Source organism: Cebus imitator, unplaced genomic scaffold, assembly GCF_001604975.1.
Source record: "Cebus imitator isolate Cc_AM_T3 unplaced genomic scaffold, Cebus_imitator-1.0 Scaffold121, whole genome shotgun sequence".
Taxonomy (NCBI): Eukaryota; Metazoa; Chordata; class Mammalia; order Primates; family Cebidae; genus Cebus; species Cebus imitator.
The window spans coordinates 2,460,306-2,476,893 of NW_016107436.1; the positions used below are offsets into that span (position 1 = coordinate 2,460,306).

At 33.3% G+C, this 16,588-nt stretch overlaps 1 protein-coding gene across 1 annotated transcript in view; it reads left to right on the forward strand.

Annotated features, from left to right (window-relative positions):
• BRIP1 (BRCA1 interacting protein C-terminal helicase 1) overlaps positions 1 to 12,610 on the forward strand; it is a 152,062-nt gene extending 139,452 nt beyond the window's left edge. The window contains exons 16-18 of the mRNA XM_037742445.1: positions 6,440 to 6,522; positions 8,009 to 8,338; positions 10,038 to 12,610. Of these exons, the coding sequence (XP_037598373.1) occupies positions 6,440 to 6,522; positions 8,009 to 8,338; positions 10,038 to 10,891 (1,267 nt within the window). The 3' untranslated portion in view covers positions 10,892 to 12,610. The remainder of the gene's footprint in view (positions 1 to 6,439; positions 6,523 to 8,008; positions 8,339 to 10,037) is intronic.
• Positions 12,611 to 16,588: the final 3,978 nt, after the last annotated feature.

Below are 16,588 nucleotides of genomic sequence, written 5' to 3' on the forward strand. Positions count from 1 at the left end.
AGGATGAACTCAGGGAGATTCATATCTAGATGGTTGAAATCAAGCAGTCAGAAGACAGACTCTAGAAAGCAGCAAGAGAGAAATAACTCATCAAGTACAAAACATCCTCCAGACCAGGAAGCAGTTGATTGACATGTCCAAAGTGCTGAAAGGAAATGACTGTCAACCAAGAATACTACATCTAATAAAACCATCCTCCAGAAATGAAGTAAAAGTTGATATTCCCAAATAAAAACTAAGAGAATTACTCTGTAGCAAACTTGTCCTACAAAAAAAAAACTAAAAGGAGTATTTCTGGCTGAAATGAAAGGCTCTTAGGCAGTAAGTCAGATGCACATGATGAAATGAAGACTACCCACAAATATAACAACATAGGTAAATATAAAAGTCAATATAAATGTATTTCTTGCTTATAGTTATTTTTCTCCTGATTTTTTTTAAAAAGAGCAATTGCATAAAATAAAAATTGTAAAACTGTGGTGATTTTCTTGGAGGTTGCCAAGACCACTTTCAGATTCAGTAATTCTCTTGGAACAGTTAGATAGCCTCAGCATATAATTATATACATGGCTAGGATTTATTACAGTGAAATGATACCAAGCACAGTCAGCAAAGAGAACACAACATGTTCATGGAACAAAGTCCAGGGACCAGTCTTAAGCTTCCAAGTGTCCTCTCCCAGTGGAGTTACACAGGACACACTTCCCCAAGCAATGAGTTGTGGCAACATGTGTGAAATATGGCCAATCAGAGGAACTCATTAGAGACTCAACACCCAGTGATTTTATTGGGGCTGGTCATATAGGCAGCCTCTACCTGGCAGTTTCCAGAAGACTAGACTCTCAAAAGAAAAGTGTTCAGCAATAATATATTGTTTGCTCAAACAGTTTAGGCACAATAAGACACTCTTATTAGTCAATCACAGGAACCCTCCTGAATCTAAGTTTACATTGATCAGCCCACCTTTAAACACAGCTTTCTAGGGGTAAATAATCCAACCTACAATGTTATTTCTTCCTCACCAGCATACAAAGTTTGAAGATATAATTTATATGACAATAACAACCCAAAGGTGTTAGGTGAGGGAACAGAAGGACCATTGAAATTAAGTTGTAATTATCCTGACTAGATTATTATTGGTTGATGTGTTTATTATACTCTTCAACCATTAATAAAAATAACTAAACATATATAGTAAATGACAAGGGAATTAATATGAAATACTGGAAAACGTTTATTGAAGAAAAGGGTGGTAATGGAAAGACAGAAGAACAAAATACTTAAGGCATAGAGAAAGCAAATAACAGTGGGTTTTTTACAAAATAGCCAAGTGAATCCTACCTTATCAGTAATTACATTAAATGTAAATGGATTAAACACTCCAATCTAAAGTCAAAGTTTGGCCGAATGTATTGAAGATAATGTGATATATGCCGTCTGCAAGAGAAACACTAAATAAATAAAACACAAATAAGTTGAAAATAAGGCGATGGGAAAAGACATACCATGCAAATAGTAAACAAAAGAGAGCTGGTTTGGTTACGCTAATATCAGACAAAATGGACCCTTAAAACAAACAAACAAAAATTAATGGAAACAATGAACATTTTATAATGATAAAAAATGCCATTCTGCCTGCAATCCCAGCGCTTTGGGAGGCTGAGGTAGGCAGATCACTTGAGCCCAAGAGTTCAAGACTAGCCTAGGCAACATGATGAAACCCTGTCTGTATTAAAAGTACAAAAAATTAGCAGAGTGTAGTGGCATGTACCTATAATCCCAGATATTCAGGAGGCTGAGGTGGGAGAATCGCCTGAGCCCAGGAAGTTGAGGCTGCAGTGAGCCATGATCTCACTATTGCACTCCAGCCTGGGCAATTGGAGTGAGACCCTGTCTCAAAAAAAAAAAAAAAAATTCTCTCAAGAATGTATAAATCTAAACATGCAGTTAACAAAAAGGCCCCAAAACACATCTAGCAAAAAATGTCAATCAATAATTAAGTAATACTTGGAGACTTCCATACCCTAATCAATAATGGATAGAACAACAAGAAGGAATATCAGCAGAAAAGTCTTGAACAAAACTACAAACCAACAACTACAAACAAACCAGACAGACATCTGTAGCACACTTCACCCAACAACAGGAGAATACACAGTCTTCTCAAGTGAAAATGGCACATTCTTCAGGATAGACCGGATGTTAATCCATAAAATACAAGTTTCCGTAAATTTTAAGAGGTTGAAATCATTACAGGTATTATTTCTGACCACAATGAAATGAACCAGAAATCAGTAATGGAAGGAAAAATGGTAAAGTCACAATATGTGGAAATTCAACAACACACTTTTAAACAACCAGTGGGTCAAAGAATAAATCAGAAGAAAAATTGAAAAATACATTATGATAAAATGGAAACACAAATTTTGTGTCCCAAAATTTGGGGGACACAGTGAAAGTACTCCTCCCAGGGAAACTTAAAGCTGTAACATCTATATTTTAAAAGAATAAACATCTGGAATCAATAATCTAACTTTCCACCTTAAGGAATTAGAAAAAGAAGAGCAAACTAAACCCAAAGCAAGGCAATCAAAGGAAATACAAGAAAGGAAATAAATGGAGAATTCAAAAAACAATAGAGAATAACCAAGATAACAAAAGTTGATTTGTTGAAAAAAATCAACAAAATTGGCAGACCAAGACTGACCAAAGAAAATACAGAGAATAGTTTACTAAAATTAGAAATGAAAGGATGTTACTACCTTACAGAAATACAAAGGATTATAAGATAATGCCTTCAAAAATTGTGTGACAACAAATTAGGTAACTTAGATTAAATGGACAAATTCACAGATAGACACAAAATACTAAGACTATATCAAGAAGAAACAGAATATCTTTTTTTTTTTTTTTTTTTTTCAGTGAAAGGAGGTAAACATTATAAATGTACTTTCATTGCTGCCTTGGTCTGATTTGAAAACAAATATAAAATAGTTTTCACTATTATGTATGTATATAGTGTTTTTAATAAGTGAATGTATATATATGTATCTTTTTCTTTTCTTCTTTTTTGAGAGATAGGGTCTCTTGCTGTTGCCCAGGCTGGCATGCTGGCATGCATGGCATAATCTCGGCTCACTGCAATCTCTGCCTCCCAGGTTCAAGTGATTCTCCTGCCTCAGCCTCCCAAGTAGCTGGATTACAGGTGCCCACCACCATTCCTGACTAATTTTTTGTATTTTTAATAGAGATAGGGTTTCATTATGTTAACCAGATTGGTCTCGAATTACAGCCATGAGCCACCATGTCTGGCTGAAATAGAACATCCGAATAGATGTATAACAAGTAAAGATAGAATTTGTCATCAAAACACTTGCTTTTTTTTTTTTTTTTTTTTGGAGATGGAGTCTCACTCTGTTGCTCAGGCTGGAATGCAGTGGTGCAATCTCAGCTCACTGCAGCCTCCACCTCCTAGGTTCAAGCAATTCTCCTGCTTCAGCCTCATGATCAAATGGCTTCTCTGGTGAATTCTGCCAAAACTTTACAGCAGAATTAGCATTAATCTTTTATTAACTCCACCAAAAAATAGAAGAGAAATATTTACCAACCCATCTATGTGACCAGTATTACCTGATACTATTACAAGAAGACTGTACAGCAGTATTTCACATACCTATAGAAATAAAAGCCATTGACAGAATCAGCAACATACTAAAAGGAATATACACCATGACCAAGTAATATTTATCCCAGCAATCCAAGATTGGTTCAACATACTTTATAAAATCAATTAATGTAATATACCATATTAAAAGAAGACCAAAACCACACGATCTTCTCAAGATGCCAAAAAAAAAAAAAAAAAAAAGCATAAAACAGTATTCAACACATTTTCATGGTGAAAATACTCAACAAAGTGGGAATATCAGGTTATTTACTTAGCTTTAATGAGGTCATCTATGAAAAACTCACAGCTAACATCACACTTAATTGTGAAAGACTGAAACTTTTCTCCTAAGTTTAAGATCACAACAGTGATTTTCACTCTCACCATTTCTATTCAATATTGTGTTGGAGATTCTAACCAGGGCAGTGAGACAAGAGGAATGAAGAAGCAGACCTGTTTTTATTTGCAAATGATATACACAGAAAATTCTGAGAAATTCATTTTAAAAATAACAACTGATAGGTTCAGCAAGGGTTCAGGTTACAAGACCAATATTAAAAAATCAATGACATTTTTATTTGCTAGCAGCCAAAAATCTAAAAATGAACTTCAGAACATTCCATTTAAAATAACATCAGAAAGAAGAAAATACTTAGAAATATACCTAACTAAGGATTTGAAAGATCTGTATATGGAAAACTGCAAAACATTATTGAAAGAAAATTCTAAATAAATGGAAAGAATCCCATGTTCGTGGATTAGAAGATTTATGGTTAAGATATCAGCACTCCCCTGTATTGATATGGAGATTAAATACAATACTAGTCAAAATTCCAGCTGACTTTCTGGCAGAAATTGAGAAACTGATTCTAAAATTATTATGGAAAAGCAAGGAACCCAGAATAGTCAAAACAATCTTTAAGAAGAGGAACATACGAGGGGAACAAACAGTTTTGTACCTCAAATTTATAACAAAGCTACAATAATCAAGACTGTGTTGTACTGGCATAAAGACAGATGGTGTAGATAAATGGGTAGAATTGAGGGTCCATAAACAAATTCATACATCATACAATGAATTGATTTTTGACAAGAATGCCAAGACAACTCAAAGAAGATTAGTCTTTTTGACAGATGGTGCTGGAACAACTGGATATCTATGTGCAAATAATGAAATTAGACTGCTACCTCACACCATATACAAAAGTTAAAGTGGATCAAAGACAGAAAAAGACAAAAACAGAGGTATAAATTTTCTTGGACTTGTATTAGGCAATAGTATCTTCGATCTGCGACCAGAAGCATAAGCAACCAAAGAAAAAGTAGATAAGTTGGATTTTGTTATAATTTAAATTTTTGTTCTTCAAAGGACAGTATCAACAAATGGAAAAGAAAACTTACATATGGAGAAAATATTTGCAAATCATGTGTAGCAGGATCTGGTATCCAGAATATATAAAGAACTCTTACAATTTAATAATAAAAAGACAAAATAGGCCATTAAAAATGGACCAATAATTTGAACAGACTTCTCCAGAAAAGGATACACAAATGGCCAGTAAGCACATAAAAATGATGTTCAACATCATTGGTCATTAGGGAAATGCAAATCAAAACCATAATGAAATAACATTTCATACTTCCTAGTGTAGAGATAACTTTAGAAGGGTATACAGTAACAAGTGTTGGTGAGGATGTGGAGATTTTGGAACCCTTGTACATAGGTGGTGGGGGTGTAAAATGTGCAGCAGCTTTGGAACAGTGTGGCAGTGTTTGAAAAGTTAAAGATTTACCATATGACTCACAATTCTACTTCTAGGTGTATGCCCAAGAGAATCAAAAACATGTATTTATATGAAAACTTGTAACCAAATGTTTATAGCAGCATTATTCATAATAGCCAAAAAGTGGAAACATTAATTTATAAATGAAGTACTGGTAAATCATAGCTATATGAGTGAATCTTGGTAGCATCATGCTCAGTGAAATATGCTAGATACAAAATGCTACATATTGTATGATTTCAGTTAAATGAAATGTCCAGAATAGGCAAATCTCTAAGAACAGAAAAATTAGTGGTTGGCAGAGGTAATGGGGGATAATTGGGATAATTTGGAGTAACAGCTAGTGGGCACAGGGTTTATTTGGGATGGTGAAAATGTTCTGGGATAGATAAGTGGTATAGGTTATACAACCTTGTAAATATACCAAAAACCACTGCATTGTACACTTTAAAATTGTTTAATAATTATTAAAGCCTGTTTTTATTTTTTAATATATTTTAAAAAACTAGCAAATTGAATCCAACAATCTATAAAAAGAATAATACATCATGACTAGGAATGCAAGGATGATTCAGTGTTTGAAAATGAACCAGTGTAATCTACCATATTAACAGTCAAAAGAAGAAAAATTACATGTTAATTGAATTTTAGAATATTTTTGGCAAAATTCAATGTTTATTCATGATGAAAAACTCTCATTAAACTAGTAAAAATCACCTTTACATAAAACCTACAATTATAATACTTAAGGTTAAGTAGAAAGTGTCTATGTGGCTAAGAACGCTCTTAGAAAATGTTTTCTATAATTTTCCTGAGTGCAAAATAAAATACAACATTTGAGATGTAAGTTATCAGTACTTGGCAAAAGTAGGGAGTTTTTAATACATCTACTTTGTTACATTGTATTGGGTAGCTCCTATAACTTTTCTCACAATAGCAAGTTGTTTAAAGAAATATATAAAATTGATTTTCTCCCTATTTTTTGTAGATGTATTCGACACAGAAATGATTGGGGAGCTCTTATTCTAGTGGATGATCGTTTTAGGAATAACCCAAGTCGCTATATATCTGGTAAGATCTCAGCTGGGCCTAGAGTAAGAACTAGTAACAATCTTCATATTTTTGTTGTGATAAAAAACACATAATATGAGATCTACCATCTTATTAAGTGCACAGTACAATATTGTTAATTGTAAGCACAGCATTGTATAGCAAGTATCTAGAACTTTTAAATCTTGCATAACTGAAACTTAAAACCGATTGAACAGCAATGCCCCATTCCCTCTCCCCTCATCCCCTGGCAACCACCGCTATACTTTTTGCTTCTATTAGTTTGACTACTTTAGATACCTCATATAAATTGAATTATGCAGTATTTGTCCTTCTGTAACTGGTTAATTTCAGTTAGCATAATGTCCTTAAGTTTCATCTATATTGTAATATCTGACAGGATTTCCTTCTTTTCAATGACTGCTTAATATTTTATTTTATGTATACATTATACCATTTTTAAAAATCCATTTATCTGTCAGTAGACATTTAGGTTATTTCCACCTCATGGATATTGGGAACAATGCTGCAATAGACATGGGAATGCAGATATCTCTTCAAGATCCTGATTTCAGCTTTTTAAAATAACTACCAAGCATAGAATTGGTGAATTATCATAGTTCTAATTTTAATTTTTTGATTTGATTCTGTTCTTCATAGCATCTGCAACATTTGACATTCCCACAAATAGCACACAAGGGTTTCACTTTCTCCATATCCCTGCTAACTCTTATTTCCTTTTTTTCTTCTTTCTCTTTTTTAAATTTCATAAAGGCTATCCTACAAGGTATGATGTGATAGCTCATTGTGGATTTGATTTGCATTCCTCTGATGATTAGGATTGTTAAGCATCTTTTCTATTGTTAGCCAAATCATATGTCTTCTTTGGAGAAGTGTCTTTTAATTTGCTCATTTTTTAATTGGGGTATTTGGGTTTCTTTGTGTCTCTGTTTTTTTGGTTTGGTTTTTGGTGTGTGTGTTTGTTTGTTGCTATTGAGATATAGGAGTTTCTTATATATTTTGGAGATCTCCTTATCAGATATGATAAATGCTTTGCAAATATTTTCTCCCATTCTGTAGATTGCTGATTATTTACTTTGCTGTACAGAAGTTTTTTAGTTTAATGTGGTCTTCCTTGTCTATTTTTGCTTTTATTACCTATGTTTTTGGTGTCATATCCAAACAATTGTTGCCAACACCAAGACTGGATAACTTATAAAGATAAGAGGTTTATTTGGCTGATGGTTCTGCAGGCTGTACAAAAATCATGGCATAAGCATCTCCTTCTGATGAGGGCCTCAGAAAGTCTACAATCATAGCAGAAGGTAAAGGGAAAGCAGGTGCATCACATAGCAAGAGAGTGACCAAGAGAGAGGAGAGGAGATCTCATGTGAACTAATTAGAGGAAGAATTCACCCATTACCACAGGAGGGCACGAAGCCTTTCGTGGGGAGTAATATTTTAATAACCAACCAAATTTTACCCTGGGTTTACTTTTTTTCTGTAGGACTTTCTAAATGGATACGGCAGCAGATTCAGCACCATTCAACCTTCGAAAGTGCCCTAGAGTCCTTGGCCGAATTTTCCAAAAAGCATCAAAAAGTTCTTGATGTATCCATAAAGGACAGAACAAATATACAGGACAATGGGTCCACACTTGAAGTCACCTCTTTAATGGACAGTACCCCAACTTATTTATTGGAAGCAGCAAGTTATCTATCACCAGAAAATTTTGTGAAAGATGAAGCAAAGATGTGTGTCCAGGAACTACAGTGTCCTGAAATTATTACTAAAAATTCACCTCTACCAAGTGGCATCATCTCCAAAAAGGAGAGAAGTATGTAAAGTTCTGCCCATTTACCTTTGATGGAGAAGTCTTTCATTGTATTTAGTGAAATGATATTTATTTGGATTAGATTAATTTCCTTAAATATGGTGGTTTATAATACAAGGTGTTGTCATAAAGTAGTGAAACAGTATGATGTATTGTAATGGAAACAAACGTTTGTCAGGAGACCAGAGCATATTTTCTGGTTTTCCACTAACTGGCTTTACCACTTACTACTTTTGTGATCATGAGCAAGTCATTTGACCTTTTTGAGTCATAACAGGAAAAAAATGCCTACCTAGCTATCCCTTCAGGTTGAGCTGTAAAGGTCAAGATTATAAATATCACAGCATTGTAAAGTACTATATAAGTGGTAGATGTTATTCTAAAGGCTATATAAAAATTTGGCCTGATTTTTTAATATAGATACTTCTATATGAACTTCTTTTTCTGTATAGATAGTTCTCATGAACTTACTTATTTTTAGGAGATGAGAGGCATTTAAGTGATGAAAAATAATATTTTAAAATATTTTAGAAATAAGCATCTGTATCAGATTGGCAAACTGTGGCCTATGAGCCAAATTTGGCCTGCTGCCTGTTTTTGTAAATAAAGTTTAATGAAATGTCACGTTTACTTATTTACATATTGCAGACAACAGCAGAGTTGAGTATTTGTATGTATTGCACTAGAACAGCATAATTGAGTAGGTGCAACAGATATATTATGGCCCAGAAAGCCTAAAATATTTACTCTCTGGCCTGTAACAAAAAAGGTTTGCCAAACTCTGGTTTATACCATTGGATATAATTTCAGTTGTTTTAATTCATATATCTGAGGCAGGCAGATTACCTGAGATCAGGAGCTTGAGACCAGCCTGAACAATGTGGTGAAACACCATCTCTACTAAAAAAAATATATAAAATTAGCTGGGCATGGTGGTGGGTGCCTATAATCCCAGCTTTTTGGGAGGTTGGGGCAGAAGAATCATTTGAAACTGGGAGGCGGAGATTGCAGTGAGCTGAGATTACGCCGTTGCACTCCAGCCTGGGCAAAAAAAGTGAAACTCTGTCTCAAAAAAAAAAAAAAAAAGAAAAAAAAATTTTAAACATTTTTTTTGTAGTATATATAAATGTCATTGTGAATTCAAATAACTTAGCCTTATAATTGTCACCTTCCTTATTTATTAAATAAAATAATTAGTCTAGGTAAGCTTTTCTCAGTCACTGGTTAGTGGATTTTCAAGGCAAATGTTTACAGCCTGTTCCTTCCTTTACTCAGCCATCTTCCTCTTCCCTTTTACTCCTTCTTTCCTCATTTATTCTTGAGTTTCCTGGTGTGGAATTTTATAGTTTACCAGACAGCATTATAACTTGGGCAAGGAAACACTAGAGACCTAAAATTTCTTTCAGAGTTAATATTCTGTTCCAAGATTAAAAATCCACTAGTGTTCATCGGGGGCTCTAAGTTATATATCCTATACAGTTATTTAGGTATTTCTTTTTTTTTTTTTTTTTTTTTTTTTTTTTTTTTTTTTTTTTTTTTTTTTTTTTTTTTTTTTTTTTTTTTTTTTTTTTTTTTNTTTTTTTTTTTTTTTTTTTTTTTTTTTTTTTTTTGAGACGGAGTTTCGCTCTTGTTACCCTAACTTAACAATTACTATGTTGGCTAGGAGCAGAAAGTTAAAGCTCTTAAATTCTTGTATTCTTAGATGATCCAGTATTCCTGGAAGAGCCTGTCCAAGCAATGAAAGCAGAAAAAATTGTGATTTCCAGATCCACAAGCCCAACTTTCAACAAACAAACAAAGAGAGCTATTTGGTCGAGCTTTAATTCTTTGGGACAGTATTTTACTGGTAAAATACCAAAGGCAGCACCTGAGCTCGAGTCATCAAAGAATAGTGCCTCTAGTCCTCCCAGTTTCAAAACAGAAAAGATGGAAAGTAAAACTGTTTTGCCATTCACTGATAAATGTGAATCCTCAAACCTGATGGTAAAAACATCGTTTGGATCATGCCCTCAATCAGAAACCATTATTTCATCATTAAAGATTGATGGAACCCTTACTAGAAAAAATCATCCCGAACATCCTCTCTGTTCTGAAGAAGCCCTAGATCCAGACATTGAATTGTCCCTAGTAAGTGAAGAAGATAAACAATCCACTTCAAATAGAGATTTTGAAACAGAAGCAGAAGATGAATCTATCTATTTTACACCTGAACTTTATGATCCTGAAGATACAAATGAAGAAAAAAATGACCTAGTCGAAACTGATAGAGGAAATAGATTGGCTGACAATTCAGATTGCATTTTAGCTGAAGACCTTTTTGAAATTAGAACTATAAAAGAAATAGATTCAGCCAGAGAAGTGAAAGCTGAGGATTGCACAGATACAAAGTTGAATGGAATTCTGCATATTGAAGAAAATAAAATTGATGACATTGATGGTAATGTAAAAACAACTTGGATAAATGAATTTGAACTGGGAAACACTCATGAAATAGAAATAAAGAACTTTAAACCATCTCCTTCCAAAAATAAAGGTATGTTTCCTAGTTTTAAGTAATAATACTTAACTCTCAAGCTGTCAACATATGTCATCATGCTTATGTTAAACTCTGTTGTAAGAATTTGTACATTGAATAAGTGGCATACTTTTTAAAAAACTATTTTATATTCAGAAATGTAAATTTTATTCTTGAGTTTTGATAAAGTAATTCATATAAAATATTTTCCTCTAATAAGTCTTCCTTAGCTAAATGCAATTTAAAATTAAAGATATTTAGAGTTTTCTGGGGCACTTTCAGTTTCATGTAAGTATTTATATTAGGTGGTTCTCTTCATCCATTGGTTTTCATAGTGATACATACATAAAATATATTTGTTTATTATACTGATAAATAGCAGTCTAATCTAGTCACACCTCAGTCATATTTCACTATAGATTTTACCTCAAATCAGTCCGAGGCTTTTTTAGAGATCACCTTTTGTCTTGGAATGTTTATTTCTGCCTACTTATAAGTAATTAAGAGAAATTAAGAAAGTAGTATGCATTTTTAATTGAAATTGTTTTACATTATTTGTATAGTAAACTAAAATCAAACATGTCATAAACAAATTGATATAAAGATATAAAATGACAAATGAAGTATTCCAGATTTTCTATTCCAATTATTTAGCTCCATCATCATTGTGGAAAAAAATATTAGATCCTGCCTAGTATTATATTTTCTCTAGTGGATCAGTGAGTAACAAGTACCAAACGCTAGATTAGAAGGTAATTTCTACATTATTTAGAAATGGTGAAACAATTTCTCCCCTCTGGTATTGTTCTAGTGTAAGCTTTAGTTATGCAATGATTAAGATAGAAAACTTTATATATAAATTTGATAAGCAAACCCACATTTATAGCTGCAGCCAAAGTATGTTTCCTTAGAGCATAGTAATCCCTTCTGTGAATTTTGACCTTGTTTGTGTTTTTATGAATGAAGCTGTATGTCTGATCAAAAATGATTATAAAAGATGCTCATCTCTGACATCATTCCAAAAATACATTCACTGATCTTTTTCTAAGAAACATCCTTTATTCACTGGGTATTAGGACTTTTTGTGAGTAATTTGAGTTGAAATTTTATGAGCTACTCAAGAGTTTTGTATAGCCTATTATTTTCAAGTCAAAATTCCCAGTAAGGATTTATTTTACATTTCATTTGGATAAATGAATTATTATGTAGGCATGTATTTGCTTTCATTTTGAGACATTTAGATTTATACAGCTTGTTTCCATAGTATTTGATGTTACAACTCTAAGCATAGTTCAAAGACATTTAAATTGACAATTTACCAGTTAAAGAATTTAGAATATGTTAGATCCCATCTAGTATTATATATTTTTTCTAGTTGATCATTGAGCAATAAGTACCAAATACTAGTTTAGAGGGTAATTTCTACATTGTTTTGAAACAATTTATCTCCTCTGGTATTGCTCTTAAACCACAGATAGGGATAGAAAGGTAGTGGAACGCATGAGTACCTGGTAGAAGACAAGAGACTTGAGCTCTGTACTTGGCACTGCCTCTAATTTGGTAAGTCACATTGGCAATCACCACACCCTTCAGGGAATTAGTTTCATCTGTAAAATGCAGAAGTTAGTACTTATAAAATCATACAAATTTCTTTGTGCTTTAAGAATCTATAATTTAAAGGAATGTCTGCTGATACTATTCTGAGTCAATTTTCATTTGCTTTTGTTCCAGAATGCTTAAAATAAAGCATAGTATTTCATAAAAAAGGTTAAATTGTTCTTACTCATTTACATTTAGGGAACAGTGGTGATGTGGTTTGGCTGTGTCCCCACCCAGATCTCATCTTGAATTGTAGTTCCCATAATCCCCACATGTTGTGGGAGGGACCCAGTGGGAGGTAATTGAATCATGGGGGCGGTTGCCCTCATGCTGTTCTCATGATAGTGAGTTCTTATGAGACCTGATGATTTTATAAGGGGCTTTTCCCTGCTTCGCTCTCATTCTTCTATCTCTTGCTGCCCTGCGAAAAGGTGCCTTCCACCATGATTGTAAGTTTACTGAGGCCTCCCCAGTCATGTGGAACTGTGAGTAAATTAAACCTCTTTCCTTTATAAATTACCCAGTCTCCAGTATGACTTTATTAGCAGCATGAAAACAGACTGGTACAGATGATATGACTATGTGCATAATAGCTGGGAAAGCTAGATATTTGTTTTCACAATGCTACAATTAAAACATTTTGAGGACTTTTGAAATTACCTTTAGAGCTGGTAAATGACATGAGAAAATTAAGTATATTATTTTATAGTCATCTTTTAGTGTTACTGCCCAACTTTATCTCAAATGGTTTTCCCTTTCCCTAGATAGCAGTGTTTTTATTTGTTTGTTTTAGACAGAGTCTTGCTCTGTCACCCAGGCTGGAGTGCAATGGCATGATCTTGGCTCACTGCAACTTCTCATGTCTCAGCCTCCTGAGTAAATAGGATTACAAGTGCACACCATGCACTGGGCTAATTTTTTGAGATGGGGTTTCACCATGTTGGCCAGGCTGGTCTTGAACTCCTAACCTCAAATGATCCACCCACCTTGGCCTCCCAAAGTGCTGGGATTGCAGGTGTGAGCCACCGTGCCGGCCTAGATACTTTTTATTCTTTCCAAAACTTAATTCTCTTGGAAGCTAAAAATTTTCATTACTGAGAATGTATATAGAAATGTGCCACAAGCTTTTAGTAATTCCAAAAGGTGTTTCAAATAATTTATACAATGATATCACTGTTGAAACAGGTGTATATTCTCCTCAGATAATGACTTTGACCAAGATGATATTCCAAGAAGTAAACTACTGCCCTTTATAGAGTAGGATGTAGGCCATTTTCATTACTGATAACATACTTTTTAAGGAAATATTTATAGAGTTAAATAAGTTAAAACATATAAAAGAGCACCTGGCACATTGCAAGTCATTCATTATTAATGAGTAGATGAATCATATCTGGAGTGCACCCTTGCTCTATATGATATATAGATAGATACATGATAGACTGACAATAAAGAATTCTTAGAGGAAAGAAAAATTATTTGGCTGGTTTATTTTTTAAGCTTTTGAGATATATAAGGTAGCCATTGTTTATCAGATAATTTATGGGACACATTCAATGCATATGAAATAATTATCTAATACCAAATTTATTCAAGGACTGAAAGTATGTAGAACACACAGGCTGCAAACCAGGAAAACTACCAGTTGGAGAAAGGGCTTTATTCGTGGAAGAAAGGTACAATGTAAAGAGTAGATGTTTCATGATGTAATTAACTTGTTTAAAGCTTTCTAGAATTGTGTTACAAACTATTACTACGTTTCTATTCACTTAGTTATTACATGGTTTTAAATTTGGCACTGGTGTCTAAGATTATATAAGGCTTTGTTATTCTTACGATCTATGTATTCAAAACACTAATTTTAACAAAAAGCTTTCCCCCATTATTTTTCTGCAATTAGGCTTTTTTGTATTACTTTCCTATAATAAAACATATTTAAAATATTTAATTCTTTAGACCTGCTTATAAAATTTCATGAAATCAAAGTACCTGTTATAAAATCACTTGAAAGGCTGTTTATCTTGGTCATCTCTAAGTGATGGCATTCTTTTTGTATTTGATTACCAAACAATTATTCTTGCACATGCTCTTTTAAACCTCAAATTTCTCAATGAGTTACACAAGAATTTAACCTTTATGAATTCTCGGCGATTTATTGTCTATTTCCATAGGTAAATGTAGTCAATCTTTCAAAAATAGATAGTAGTGATGAAAGCTTTGGTAATCAAAACAATTTTTAAGGCCACATCAAACAATGTATGTAAGGAAGCTAAAACCTTAGTGTAAAATAACTGCAGAGCTATGAAACATACAATAAAGAACATTGTTTCAGGACACAGAAATTTGGAAAAGTGACCAAAGCTTATGATCCTCTAGCCCTAAATGATTTTCATGTCTCAAAAAAAAAATTTTTTTGTTTCTTAAGTTTCATTTGATAGAACCATTAGCTGCCTAGCTTCCTGTACTCCACAATGGAGCCTTGTTATAAAATACATGGGATCTGAGCCAGTGGATCACCTTATTGCTAAGACCACCTTATAATGAGGTGCTTTCACTAACTAAACCCTCTTGGACCAGGTCCAAAACAACCCATCTTACACCAAATTCCACTCTGGAATAAACAAGCTTCAATATATTAGAAAGAAAACAAAAGCTATATGAAATTTACTGTTCCCAGAAATTAACCTTTGAAAACCTAATGGTAAATACTGATTAAAAGTAATGTGTAACAAGGCATAATTAGGTTGATATTTTAGTATGTTTTATAATAACTTTGTATTTTCTTGGCTCAGTCTTCCTTTTTTTGGAAATTTATATTATTTTGATTATCTTAATACTTTTCTCCAAATTTCATCATTTCACATGAAAATATCTTATATTAATATTTACAGAATTCAATATTAAAGTTTGATTTGGCTCCTTGCTATTATAAAGTACAAAACTGTACAAGTGGCATATTATTTCTGTTAACTAGGTGCCATCATCTTTTATATATGATTCATATATAGTTGAAAAGCTTTACAAGTATTTAGTAGTGGTTTGTTATTATGTTAAATGGAGTATTGTCTTGGTATATTTTTTTCTGTTTTTCTAACTGATGTTAAATTTAACTATCATTTCAAAATGTTAGTCGTTTCTATCTGTTGTGAAAGGACCCAAGTAACCTGACTTGCTAGTCAAGACTTTATGGTATTGCTTGTGGAGCTGAATTATTCCCTAAAGGAGGAGGAAGTAGGAACTATAAAAGCTTACTTTGTACCATTTTTAGTATCATTGTTGGAGATAGACATAACCTTAAACTAAGGAATTATTTAGATTATAGGCTCACTTGGGGGGTGGGGAGCTGGGGAGAGATAGAAAGGGGAGAGATGCCAGATGTAGGTGATGGGGAGGAAGGCAGCAAATCACACTGCCACGTGTGTACCTATGCAACAATCTTGCATGTTCTTCACAAAACCCCAAAACCTAAAATGCAATAAAATAAATGGGGGAAAAAAAAGATTATAGGCTCACCTAAATATAAATTACAGTAAAGCTGGGCACAGTGGCACACACCTGTAGTCCCAGCTACTTAGGAGGCTGAGACATGAGGATTGCCTGAGTCCAGGAGGTCAAGGGTGCAGTGCGCTATCTGAACAACATAGCGAGATCCCATCTCTTTAAAATATTGTTTAAATAAAAATTGCAATAAAATAAGTTGTTATATTAATATGTATTAATATATTTCACTAAATATTATACTTCATATTATATTCACACCTCCATATATAATATGATATATTAATATATTTCAGTCTTTAAAGTTGAATGGCAGTATATATGAATTTTGTTCCCATTAGACTTGGAAATATGTTCCAACTCCACCTGCCAACTTACTTTAGGCAAGTTATTTAATCTCTCTGAACTTCTGCTTTTTCATCTTAAAATAGGGTTAAGTAGATCAAACATGAGAATCAAGTGCAGAAGAGTATATGGAAGCTCTTTTGCATTAGGCAGTCAAGGGAATGAGTTTGAGTTTTGCCCTGCAAAACTTGGCCATTTCACTTTACCTTATTGAGCCTCAGCTTTGTTTTCTACCAAAAAATAGTGTGCAAAAATAAATGAAAAGATTGTTATTGAGGATTAATTGGGAGAACATT